The sequence below is a fragment of the Pogoniulus pusillus genome, unplaced genomic scaffold, assembly GCF_015220805.1.
Source record: "Pogoniulus pusillus isolate bPogPus1 unplaced genomic scaffold, bPogPus1.pri scaffold_257_arrow_ctg1, whole genome shotgun sequence".
In the NCBI taxonomy this organism is placed as follows: Eukaryota; Metazoa; Chordata; class Aves; order Piciformes; family Lybiidae; genus Pogoniulus; species Pogoniulus pusillus.
In genome coordinates, this window is record NW_026974681.1 from 5530 (window position 1) to 17527 (window position 11998).

General features: G+C 48.1%; 1 protein-coding gene and 1 long non-coding RNA gene across 6 annotated transcripts; both read left to right on the top strand.

The window, feature by feature from the left end:
• The first annotated feature begins 2355 nt into the window (after nucleotides 1–2355).
• On the top strand, nucleotides 2356–6442 carry LOC135174071 (protein disulfide-isomerase TMX3-like). 5 transcript variants are annotated; one of them, XM_064141317.1, is made up of 3 exons: nucleotides 2356–2420; nucleotides 5266–5395; nucleotides 6184–6442. In XM_064141317.1, the coding sequence occupies exons 1-3, from the start codon at nucleotides 2371–2373 to the stop codon at nucleotides 6280–6282; spliced, it is 279 nt and encodes a 92-aa protein (XP_063997387.1). In that variant the 5' UTR covers nucleotides 2356–2370; the 3' UTR covers nucleotides 6283–6442. The 5 variants fall into 5 exon arrangements, 2 of the variants coding, with proteins under 2 accessions (XP_063997387.1, XP_063997388.1); XR_010301716.1 differs by lacking the exon at nucleotides 2356–2420 and adding an exon at nucleotides 4713–4727; XR_010301715.1 differs by lacking the exon at nucleotides 2356–2420 and adding an exon at nucleotides 4759–4962.
• Nucleotides 6443–6911: 469 nt separating this feature from the next.
• LOC135174070 (uncharacterized) lies at nucleotides 6912–9430 on the top strand. The gene is made up of 2 exons (XR_010301712.1): nucleotides 6912–7481; nucleotides 8982–9430. It is a non-coding gene; the product is annotated as an uncharacterized LOC135174070 (long non-coding RNA).
• The last annotated feature ends 2568 nt before the right edge of the window (nucleotides 9431–11998 follow it).

Below are 11998 nucleotides of genomic sequence, written 5' to 3' on the forward strand. Positions count from 1 at the left end.
AAAGAGTGCTTTTTCTAAACGGCATTTCTATGGTTCTTCATTGGGACTAGGATGTAAACGTGTTTCTGCTTCAAAGGAAAGCAGCTAGGAGAAAGTTCCTTTTGCCAGTGTGTGAGGGAGCTGGAATGCTGCAGAATGGTGCAGGAGATTCCAGGCTAGGCCATTCCAGGATGGGCCTACACGCACAAGGACTGCTTTTTCTAAACGTCATTACTATGGTTCTTCAGTGGGGCTAGGATGTAAACGTGTTTCTGCTTCAAAGGAAAGGAGCTAGGAGAATGTTTTTTTTTGCCAGTGTGTGTCGCAGCTGGAAAGCTGCAGAATGGTGTAGGGGATTCCAGGCTAGGTCATTCCTGACTGGGTCTATAAGCAGAAGGATTGCCTTTTGTAAAGCGAATTTCTATGGTTCTTCAATAGGGATAGGATGTAAACGTGTTTCTGCTTCAAAGGAAAGCAGCTAGGAGAAAGTTTCTTTTGCCAGTGTGTGAGGGAGCTGGAAAATTGCAGAATGGTGCAGGGGATTCCAGGCTAAGCCATTCCTGGAATGGTCTACAAGCAGAAGGAGTGCTTTTTGTAAAGCGAATTTCTATGGTTCTTCAATGGGACTAAGATGTCAACGTGTTTCTGCTTCAAAGGAAAGTAGCTAGGAGAAACTTTCTTTTGCCAGTGTGTGACGCAGCTGGAAAGCTGCAGAATGGTGTAGGGGATTCCAGGCTAGGTCATTCCTGGCTGGTCTATAAGCAGAAGGATTGCTTTTAGTAACGCGATTTTCTGTGATTCTGCAATGGGGCTCGGATGTCAACGTGTTTCTGCTTCAAAGGAAAGCAGCTAGGAGAAACTTTCTTTTGCCGGTGTGTGACGCAGCTGAAAGCTGCAGAATGCTGCAGGGTATTCCAGTCAAGGCCATTCCTGGCTGGGTCTACACGCAGAAGGAGAGCTTTTTCTAACCGGCATTTCTATGGTTCTTCAATGGGGCTAGGATGTAAAAGTGTTTCTGCTTCAAAGGAAAGCAGCTAGGAGAAAGTTTCTTTTGCCAGTGTAGTGAGGGAGCTGGAAAGCTGCAGAATGGTGCAGGGGATTCCAGGCTAGGCCATTCCTGGCTGGGTCTACACGCAGAGGAGTGCTTTTTCCAATCGTCATTTCTATGTTTCTTCAATGGGGCTAGGATGTAAACGTGTTTCTGCTTCAAGGGAAAGCAGCTAGGAGAAAGTTTCTTTTGCCAGTGTGTGAGGGAGCTGGAAAGCTGCAGAATGGTGCAGGGGATTCCAGGCTAGGTCATTCCTGACAGGGTCTACAAGCAGAAGGAGTGCTTTTTCTAAACGGCATTTCTATGGTTCTTCAATGGGGCTAGGATGTAAACGTGTTTCTGCTTCAAAGGAAAGCAGCTAGGAGAAAGTTTCTTGTGCCAGTGTGTGAGGGATCTGGAAAGCTGCAGAATGGTGCAGGGGATTCCAGGCTAGGCCATTCCTGGATGGGTCTACACGCAGAAGGAGTGCTTTTTGTAAAGCGAATTTCTATGGTTCTTCAATGGGGCTAGGATGTAAACGTGTTTCTGCTTCAAAGGAAAGCAGCTAGGAGAAAGTTTCTTTTGCCAGTGTGTGAGGGATCTGGAAAGCTGCAGAATGGTGCAGGGGATTCCAGGCTAGGCCATTCCTGGATGGGTCTACACGCAGAAGGAGTGCTTTTTCTAAACGGCATTTCTATGGTTCTTCAATGGGGTTTGGATGTAGACGTGTTTCTGCTTCAAAGGAAAGCAGCTAGGAGAAAGTTTCTTTTGCCAGTGTGTGAGGGAGTGTCATGGAGAGTAGCAAAGGCTCTCTAAGCTTTTGCTATATTGTGTAGTTTCTAGTGCCTCACATTCAAGCCAGAAGCATCGAAACACCAAAACAATCTTTCAGTCCCATGGGAAGATTTCTCCCTAGGGTAAGTGAAAAGTAAACACTGGCCATGTTTCCTTTTCACTTGGCCTTGCTTTCCAGACAACAGGGTATTGTTTTGGTTAAGTAGAAACGACTAGCTCAGGCCTGCCCAGCACCTGCAGGTGGGCTGGCCTGAGGAGTGGTCTTTATATTGTTTGAGTAATATTATCCAATTATATAAATTGCTTACTGTTTTTTACCAATGTATGTGAACAACGTAAAAGTGGCCCGCATTGTGGGCTAGTCCTGTTTTGGAACATTATAAAATGGTGGGCAGGCAGGATCGGTGTGCTCTTGCTTTTGCCTCTTGCTTTTCCTGCTTTTTGCCTTTTGCTCTTTTGCCCTGGATCTCACCCTCGCTCCGGTCCTTCCCCGGACTTAACAACAACAAACTGCTCGCCGATCTAGCCTCGCCTCAGGCGGACGCCGAGTCGCAGAGGCTAAAGCCTGCATGTCTGGACCCTCATCGGGAAAAAGGGACTCCCTACCAAGCTACAGACTGTGAGTAGCTGACGAACTATTAACTCAAACCTCAGAGACTCTAAAGAACTCTATTTAAACATCATAGACTCTTTAATTTGCCATTTTCGGAAATGTTACTTTGACCTCAATCAAAAAGAATTCACAGTGGTGGTGTAGTTTCGGGAAGAGGGAATTCGCATTCTTTGCAATAAATCACTGATAAAATAGTCAACGCCTCGCGTATTTCCCGCATAAATTCTGCCGCGAAACTGCGTTCCACGATAGGGAGCTGGAAAGCTAAAGAATGGTGCAGGGGATTCCAGGCTAGGCCATTCCTGGATGGGTCTACATGCAAGAGGATGCTTTTTCTAACGGCATTTCTATGGTTCTTCAATGGGGCTAGGATGTAAACGTGTTTCTGCTTCAAAGGAAAGCAGCTAGGAGAAAGTTTCTTTGCCAGTGTGTGAGGGAGCTGGAAAGCTGCAGAACGGTGCAGGGGATTCCAGGCTAGGTCATTCTTGACTGGGTCTAGAAGCAGAAGGAGTGCTTTTTGTAAACGGCATTTCTATGGTTCTTCAATGGGGCTAGGATGTAAACGTGTTTCTCGCTTCAAAGGAAAGCAGCTAGGAGAAAGTTTCTTTTGCCAGTGTGTGACGGAGCTGGAAAGCTGCAGAATGGTGCAGGGGATTCCAGGCTAGGCCATTCCTGACTGGGTCTATAAGCAGAAGGAGTGCTTTTTCTAAAGCGAATTTCTATGGTTCTTCAATTGGGCTAGGATGTAAACGTGTTTCTGCTTCAAAGGAAAGCAGCTAGGAGAAAGTTTCTTTTGCCAGTGTGTGAGGGAGCTGGAAAGCTGCAGAATGGTGCAGGGGATTCCAGGCTAGGCCATTCCTGGCTGGGTCTATAAGCAGAAGGAGTGCTTTTTCTAAACGGCATTTCTATGGTTCTTCAATGGGGCTAGGATGAAACGTGTTTCTGCTTCAAAGGAAAGCAGCTAGGAGAAAGTTTCTTTTGCCAGTATGTGACACAGCTGGAAAGCTGCAGAATGGTGCAGGGGATTCCAGGCTAGGCCATTCCTGGATGGGTCTACACGCAGAAGGACTGCTTTTTGTAAAGCGAATTTCTATGTTTCTTCAATGGGGCTAGGATGTAAACGTGTTTCTTCTTCAAAGGAAAGCAGCTAGGAGAAAGTTTCTTTTGCCAGTGTGTGAGGTAGCTGGAAAGCTGCAGAATGGTGTAGGGGATTCCAGGCTAGGTCATTCCTGACTGGGTCTATAAGCAGAAGGAGTGCTTTTTGTAAAGCGAATTTCTATGGTTCTTCAATAGGGCTAGGATGTAAACGTGTTTCTGCTTCAAAGGAAAGCAGCTAGGAGAAAGTTTCTTTTGCCAGTGTGTGAGGGAGCTGGAAAGCTGCAGAATGGTGCAGGGGATTCCAGGCTAGGCCATTCCTGGCTGGGTCTATACGCAGAAGGAGTGCTTTTTCTAAACGGAATTTCTATGGTTCTTCAATGGGGCTAGGATGTAAACGTGTTTCTGCTTCAAAGGAAAGCAGCTAGGAGAAAGTTTCTTTTGCCAGTGTGTGACGGCAGCTGGAAAGCTGCAGAATGGTGCAGGGGATTCCAGGCTAGGCCATTCCTGGCTGGGTCTATAAGCTGAATGAGTGCTTCTTGTAAAGCGAATTTCTATGGTTCTTCAATGGGATAGGATGTAAACGTGTTTCTGCTTCAAAGGAAAGCAGCTAGGAGAAAGTTTCTTTTGCCAGTGTGTGACGCAGCTGGAAAGCTGCAGAATGGTGTAGGGGATTCCAGGCTAGGTCATTCCTGGCTGGGTCTATAAGCAGAAGGAGTGCTTTTTGTAAAGCGAATTTCTATGGTTCTTCAATGGGGCTAGGATGTAAACGTGTTTCTGCTTCAAAGGAAAGCAGCTAGGAGAAAGTTTCTTTTGCCAGTGTGTGAGGGAGCAGGAAAGCTGCAGAATGGTGCAGGGGATTCCAGGCTAGGTCATTCCTGGCTGGGTCTATAAGCAGAAGGAGTGCTTTTTCTAAACAGCATTTCTATGGTTCTTCAATGGGGCTAGGATGTAAACGTGTTTCTGCTTCAAAGGAAAGCAGCTAGAAGAAAGTTTCTTTTGCCAGTGTGTGACGCAGCTGGAAAGCTGCAGAATGGTGCAGAGGATTCCAGGCTAGGTCATTCCTGACTGGGTCTATAAGCAGAATGAATGCTTTTTGTAAAGCGAATTTCTATGGTTCTGCTCTCCCTCAGCTTCAAACCATTCCCCTTGCCCTGTCTTTAGACACCCTTATGGAAAAAGTCTCTCTGCAGCCTTCCTGCTGCAGGTTCCCTTCAGGTACTGGGAGGTAGCTTTAAAGTCTCCCTGGAGTCTTGTCCCCTTCAGGCTGAGCAGCCCCAGCTCCCTCAGCCTATCCTCTTAGAAGTGCTCCAGCCCTTGGCTCATCCTCGTGGTCCTGCTCTGAACTGGTTCCAGCAGTTTTTCGTTCTTCAGCTGGACTGTGGCCATGTGGAATGTTTTGGGTTGTGCTTTTGCCTTTGCATGCTGAAAGACTTCCTGTGTTACCTTAGTAGTACGTTTCATGTGCAAGGTTCCTGTCTGTGATCTCTTGCTGCTGGGGAAGTCATGAGCTACCTGTGGGGGTGTGAAATGCAATAAGCTTCGATCGCGTTGCCTGCACGGATGTGAGGGGACAAAGTACTGCTGAGAAGCTTTTTTGTACCATTCTCTTCCCCCTTCCCCTCTTGCCTTTAAGGGAACACACACAGGGAGAAGCTTACTGAGCGCCCTCTGACATGCTGTAGGAATTCTTTGCTTTGCAGTGTTTTACACTGTGGCTCTTCAAACCTGTAACCCATCTGCTTTCCATTGCCAGCGAGCTGACCATCCGTACTACCGTCGCCTTGAATGCCTCCAACCAGCAGTGTTTGCTGCCAGACAGACACCTTGAGAAGACAGAGGACATGGTTAAGTTCATGAAGGATATCTTGGATGGTGCTGCTGAAGTAAGTCTTTGTTGTGGCTTGAGATATATTGGTTGGTGTTTGGTTTTTCCCCCCTTAGCTGCGGTGGCTCCGATTGTTACGCCGTGTGATTTATCTTCCTGTCCTGGCTGTCTTCCCGTGTTGGGTGCTGGCAGTGAATACGTGGTGAGGAGTGCTTGGGGTGTGCCATCCTTTGCTGTTCTCACTGTGGGAACTCCAGGAGCCATGGAATGGGTGCGTTATGAGTGATGCACAATTAATAATCAATATTAATGTTGGTATCCAGGCAAAGGTTGTTAATAACTACAACCAACCTGTTTCTTATCATTCAGTCTCTGCAGAAAGCTTATTTACAAGGTTCAAAGCACACAGCTGGGGTATTTGTACACTTAGAATCGTGGAATCAGCCAGGTTGGAAGAGACCTCCAAGCTCATCCAGCCCAACCTAGCCCCCAGCCCTCTCCAGTCAGCTAGGCCATGGCACTAAGTGCCTCATCCAGGCTTTTCTTGAGCAGCTGCAGGGATGGCGACTCCCTAGGCAGCCTCTGTGGTCTGAGAGTAGAGCAGCAACTTGCTGTTAGTTTGCTGTGATGGTCTCAAACAACTGTGGGAGAGTTTGGCCTGAGCCTGTTGGAATGCTTAGCCTTACTGGAGGAGCTGGGAGCGTCTGGGCAGCATGAAATGCAAGAGCAATTGCTTTTCACTTCCTTCTTAAGGGACTTAAGGGTTGGGAGGTCTGAGGAATGAACTGTTGGGATCATAACTGCAAAGTGTCAGCAGTTTTGACATGGTTCCATTTGACATTGCAGGCACAGGCTGGTGATGGACTTCTGCAACGAAGCAAGAGAGTCATCTATGAGGCCAAGGCTGCTGTAATGGTAGAGTTCATTGCTTATTCAGTGAGGTGATGCTCTTGTCAGTCAAGAAGGACTTAGTTGCAGAGGCTTTGGAAATGCTTTGATGTAAGCTTGTTGCCATGCTGTGCCTAGTGTATCTATTGTCACTATTTAGAACTAGGCTTAAACCAAATGAACTTCTTGATTAAAACAGCCAATCATGTCTGCCACAGTTCTAACTGTTCCACCTGCATGAATTTCACATTTTTCACTCTGCTGTTAGTCTGACATATTTTAAGGGACAGAATAATGAAAATCCAACCTCTTTTCCTTGAGCTTTTTGCCATGGCTTCAGAGGTTCTTTTGTGTTCTGAGCAATGTTTTGGTTTCAGTCTGTCCCAGTCCTCTGTCAGCCTCCCAGACAAGAAATCTCTGCTCCTGTTGAGGCGGAGCAGCTTCTGTCTGTTGTTACTTGTCCTAGTGCTGAGCACCACCAAGCAGCAGCTGGGCCCTTGGTGCTGACCCCTGCCCCTTGGTAATGTATAGACGTTCATGAGATCCCTTCTCTTCCCCCGACTAAACAGCTCCCCCCCCTCCTCTTCACTCCCCCCCCCCACCTCTTCTCTCCCCCCCTCTTCGCTCTCTCCCCCCCCTCCTCTCTCCCCCCCCCCGCCCCCCCTCTTCGCTCCCCCCACCCCCCTCTTCGCTCTCCCCCCCACAATAACGAGAGCCACACCAGAGGCCAGAGCTGTGCTGTCTCAGCAAGCAAAGGGCAAAGGAGGCAACGAGATGCTGTAGGGACTCTGACTCTTGCTGCCAGGCTGCAACAAGAGGAAGGGAGATTCTGGCCCCCAACAGGTGAAAACAAGAGAGGAGCAAGGCAGGAAGCACAAAAGCAAACCTCTCTCATGAAGGAAACAGCACAACTTCAAGCACAGCTTTCAGCACAGCATACCAAGGAGGAACAGAAATCCCAAGCAGAGCAGAGGGGAGGAGTGGCTTAGAGAAAAGCAAAAGCACCCCACAAAGCACACAGCCAAAACACCACCCCACAAAGGACACAGCCAACCTACCCCCGCAAAGGGGAGCAGCCAAAGGCTTCTGCCTCTCCTGGGGCAACTTAAAAAGGGGAGGTCAATTGAAGTCTCCTCCCACCCCAGCTGTGGCCACTTTGCCCTCCCTGCTCAGTGCCCTTTATAAGCAGAGCAGGAGGAGCCCAGCCCCAAGCTGGGCCCATTGCGGGCCAAGGGATCCTCCGCCTGGCATCCCAGGTGAGTGCGCACGGGTGAGCACCGGGTGTGTGGTGGAGGGTTTCAAAGGCCGGGGGGCCTGGCTGGCCCCCCGGCTAGCTAGGGCCACCTTAGGGCTGGGCTACTGACCCACTGCAACATCCCCCTTAGCTCACGGGTGCTAAGTCTGTGTTGTTACTGAGGCTGAGGTTTCTCTAGGAGGTTGGATCCTCGAGGGTTTTGCTCTGCGGTTCTGCGATGGAGGCAAAGATGGAGCAGGAGCACCAACTGGAGCTGGTAATGGACCAGCAGCAGCAGCTGGTAATGGAACTGGTAATGGAGCAGAAGCTGGTAACGTAGAGTGGAGAGGAGGAGGAGGAAAGCAGCAGAGACTGCCCGGGGGAAGGCAGAGAGTGGGGGAGGATGGCAGGGGCTGCCCGGGGAAAGGTGGAGGGCAGCGGCAGGAGGGCAGGGAAGAGGTACAGAGCTTTCAGATGCTGAGCTTCAACAGAAAGACCTGATGGAAAAGAAAAGAGACTAACTTGTTTAGCAAAAGTACTCTCTGGAATTTCCCAAATCACTTATTTATTGAAGGGAGTCATTTGTTGGTCATTGTCATCACGAGAGAGGACCTTTTGGTTTGCATTAGGGTGGTTTGGGCTTGCCTGTAACTCCAGGCCCCTCAGAAATTGACAGGGGGGGAAAATCCCCAACCCATGGATGTTCTCTTGGTTGTCTTTAATAGATAAACAAAGAGCAAGTGCGACCGAAAGAGCTTTGCAGGTAACAACTCTGTAACACTGTTTGGAGAGTTTTGAATTGGTCATTACCAGCGAGATCAAGGTAGTGCCCCTTGGCCTTGCTGCATGTGGTGAACTGCTCCTAACACAGCCCAGCTGAACACAGAGTCAGGTGAAATGAAGGCTGAAGAGATAGGAAAAGTCTTTCTCAGCCTCATAGCTAAAGACAGTTTAGTTTCCCCAAGAAGTCCCATTCTACCTGTTGTGCATTGGTTTGATGCCAAAGCCAAACAACTGCCCCAGACCTTTCTATTTTCTCAGCTTTGGTGTAAATGAATATGAATTGAGGTTGGATGAGGCCTTGAGCAGCCTGTTGCAGTGGGAGGTATCCCTGCCTAGAGCAGAGGGTTGGGACTGGATGATCCTTGAGGTCCCTTCCAACCTAAACCATTCAATGAAGTCTTTTATCAGTCTTTTATAGGATTAGTGACAGTGGGGAATGTTTGCTTGCTATGAGATGAGGGAGCTGTTTCCTAAATGGAATGTTCATTAGTTCTTTAGCACCTGAAAATGTTGGCAGGCTACTTGATAAACCTCCTGGAACACAGGGGCCTGTTGAATTGTTTTCCCAGTGCCTGAACAACTTACAGTGCTGTAATGGGTTAGCCTCCTGTTTCCCTCCAACACAGAAGTGAGGCAAAAGTAACACAGCCAAGGAAAAACCCTCTGGGTTGAGATCAAGAGGTAAATACAAAATGAGATCCTGCAGTGCACAATTACCTTAGCCTGTTTCTGTTTGCAGAAAGCAGGAGTCAGCCACCTGCCACCCATCCCCTCCTGATCCCAACCCCAGAAACCCAAAGCAGCACTTGGCACAGGAGGTCTCTCGTGTTGCAGTCTCACCTTCACGCCCTGGAATACTTTGCTTCAGCCAGCAGCATGGGGTTGGATACCAACAGCAGAGTCGACTTAACCTGTGACTAAGTGGACTTTAAGTGTTCTGACTCCACAGTAGAACTTGATAAAGAAAGATGTGAATGGAAGCAGGCTCTGACTGCTCTGTGTAACTGATGAGAAGCTTTCTGAAGGAGGTGAATTTGTTTTACAGCCCTTCACTCAGCTGGTTACAGATCTTCAAGGTAGCTGCTGGTGCAGTGTCTGTTGGAGACTGTTAGCCACTCTGAAGGAGGGAGTTAGTGGAGCATCATAGGAACATGTAGAGAGATTGGTCAGTAAAAGGCATTTGTGTTACCCTTTTTAGTCATTTGAGTCACTTTTATTGTAATCCCATGGCTGAGAGCAGGACTCCTTTGTGTCCAGGGTTAAAATCTTCAAGGAGAAACAGTGCCAAGGCTCTGAATTGATTTGGACTTGGTGCTGCTAGTTACAATGTAGGACAGTTAAGGCAGTCCTATGTTTTGTGATTTGTCTGTTTTCCTACCGTTCTAGTTTTGGCTCAGGCTAGTGTGAAGTGTCTCTGGATCGAGGTCCTTGTGGTCCCTTCTGACCCTGACTGATTCTATGATTCCAGCAAGCAGCTTTTGACTTAAAAACCCCTGAGGTCACTGCAGCACCTCTCTATGGAATAAAAGAAAGGGATTTTGCTGCACTGCTGAGAACTGTTTCCAGCTCTGAGCCTTTGTTTTTGTGGTTGTTTTTGGTTCGTGTTTATAAACAGCAGTAGCTAAGCAATCCTCCCTGAGCTATGGACCAGAATCTGCTGCATCCTGTGCAAGAAGCAGATCCCAGTGTGATCTGGTGCAGCTGTAGCACTTCCTAACTGCTAGGTTTGGGAGGAGGGCATGTGTCTCAGTCGTTTCTGAGCTGTGATAGCAATCAGGTGTCTGCTTAAGTCTTGAACCTCTGCCACGTGCTGCCACGTTCACCAGATCTTTCTCCCGGCTTCAGGGAGAGAAGGAGTGTACAGCTCCCAGAGTGGGTGTCAGAAGCGATGTGAAGTGAAAGGGGTTTGCTGTGGTCATGCAGAAAGTTGTGTGAGGGAATCTGGCAGTTTGGTTTTTGATTTCTTCAGTCTCTAAAGTTTTTCTTGAGCAGCTTCACTGCAATCCTTTTAAATGCACAGAGTATCAGCACAGGCCCTTTTAGACAGTCCTCCAGCTTTGCTGCAGGTCCCTTTCAGATACTGCAGCGTAGCTCGGAGCTCTGCCTTCTCTTCTGCAGCCTCAACAGCCCCAGTTCTTTCAGTCCTGCTTCCCAGGAGAGGTGCCATTCCTGCCTGGGTCTATAAGCAGAAGGAGTGCTTTTTCTAAACGGCATTTCTATGGTTCTTCAATGGGGCTAGGATGTAAACGTGTTTCTGCTTCAAAGGAAAGCAGCTAGGAGAAAGTTTCTTTTGCCAGTGTGTGACGCAGCTGGAAAGCTGCAGAATGGTGCAGGGGATTCCAGGCTAGGCCATTCCTGACTGGGTCTATAAGCAGAAGGAGTGCTTTTTCTAAACTGAATTTCTATGGTTCTTCAATGGGATAGGATGTAAACGTGTTTCTGCTTCAAAGGAAAGCAGCTAGGAGAAAGTTTCTTTTGCCAGTGTGTGAGGGAGCTGGAAAGCTGCAGAATGGTGCAGGGGATTCCAGGCTAGGTCATTCCTGACTGGGTCTATAAGCAGAAGGAGTGCTTTTTCTAAACGGCATTTCTATGGTTCTTCAATGGGGCTAGGATGTAAACGTGTTTCTGCTTCAAAGGAAAGCAGCTAGGAGAAAGTTTCTTTTGCCAGTGTGTGAGGGAGCTGGAAAGCTGCAGAATGGTGTAGGGGATTCCAGGCTAGGCCATTCCTGGCTGGGTCTATAAGCAGAAGGAGTGCTTTTTCTAAACGGCATTTCTATGGTTCTTCAATGGGGCTAGGATGTAAACGTGTTTCTGCTTCAAAGGAAAGCAGCTAGGAGAAAGTTTCTTTTGCCAGTGTGTGAGGGTGATGGAAAGCTGCAGAATGGTGCAGGGATTCCAGGCTAGGTCATTCCTGACTGGGTCTACAAGCAGAAGGAGTGCTTTTTCTAAACAGCATTACTATGGTTCTTCAATGGGGCTAGGATGTAAACGTGTTTCTGCTTAAAAGGAAAGCAGCTAGGAGAAAGTTTCTTTTGCCAGTGTGTGAGCAGCTGGAAAGCTGCAGAATGGTGTAGGGATTCCAGGCTAGGCCATTCCTGGCTGGGTCTATAAGCAGAAGGAGTGCTTTTTGTAAAGCGAATTTCTATGGTTCTTCAATGGGGCTAGGATGTAAACGTGTTTCTGCTTCAAAGGAAAGCAGCTAGGAGAAAGTTTCTTTTGCCAGTGTGTGAGGGAGCTGGAAAGCTGCAGAATGGTGCAGGGGATTCCAGGCTAGGTCATTCCTGACTGGGTCTATAAGCAGAAGGAGTGCTTTTTCTAAACGGCATTTCTATGGTTCTTCAATGGGGCTAGGATGTAAACGTGTTTCTGCTTCAAAGGAAAGCAGCTAGGAGAAAGTTTCTTTTGCCAGTGTGTGAGGCAGCTGGAAAGCTGCAGAATGGTGTAGGGGATTCCAGGCTAGGCCATTCCTGACTGGGTCTATAAGCAGAAGGAGTGCTTTTTCTAAAGCGAATTTCTATGGTTCTTCAATGGGGCTAGGATGTAAACGTGTTTCTGCTTCAAAGGAAAGCAGCTAGGAGAAAGTTTCTTTTGCCAGTGTGTGACGCAGCTGGAAAGCTGCAGAATGGTGTCAGGGATTCCAGGCTAGGCCATTCCTGACTGGGTCTATAAGCAGAAGGAGTGCTTTTTCTAAACAGCATTTCTATGGTTCTTCAATGGGGCTAGGATGTAAACGTGTTTCTGCTTCAAAGGAAAGCA

Coding starts and splice junctions, on each gene's coding strand:
- LOC135174071 (XM_064141317.1), top strand. CDS start 2,371: ATGTCTGGACCCTCATCGGGAAAAAGGGACTCCCTACCAAGCTACAGA. Junction 2,421..5,265: donor TCCCTACCAAGCTACAGACT/GTGAGTAGCTGA, acceptor TTCCATTGCCAG/CGAGCTGACCATCCGTACTA. Junction 5,396..6,183: donor TCTTGGATGGTGCTGCTGAA/GTAAGTCTTTGT, acceptor TTGACATTGCAG/GCACAGGCTGGTGATGGACT.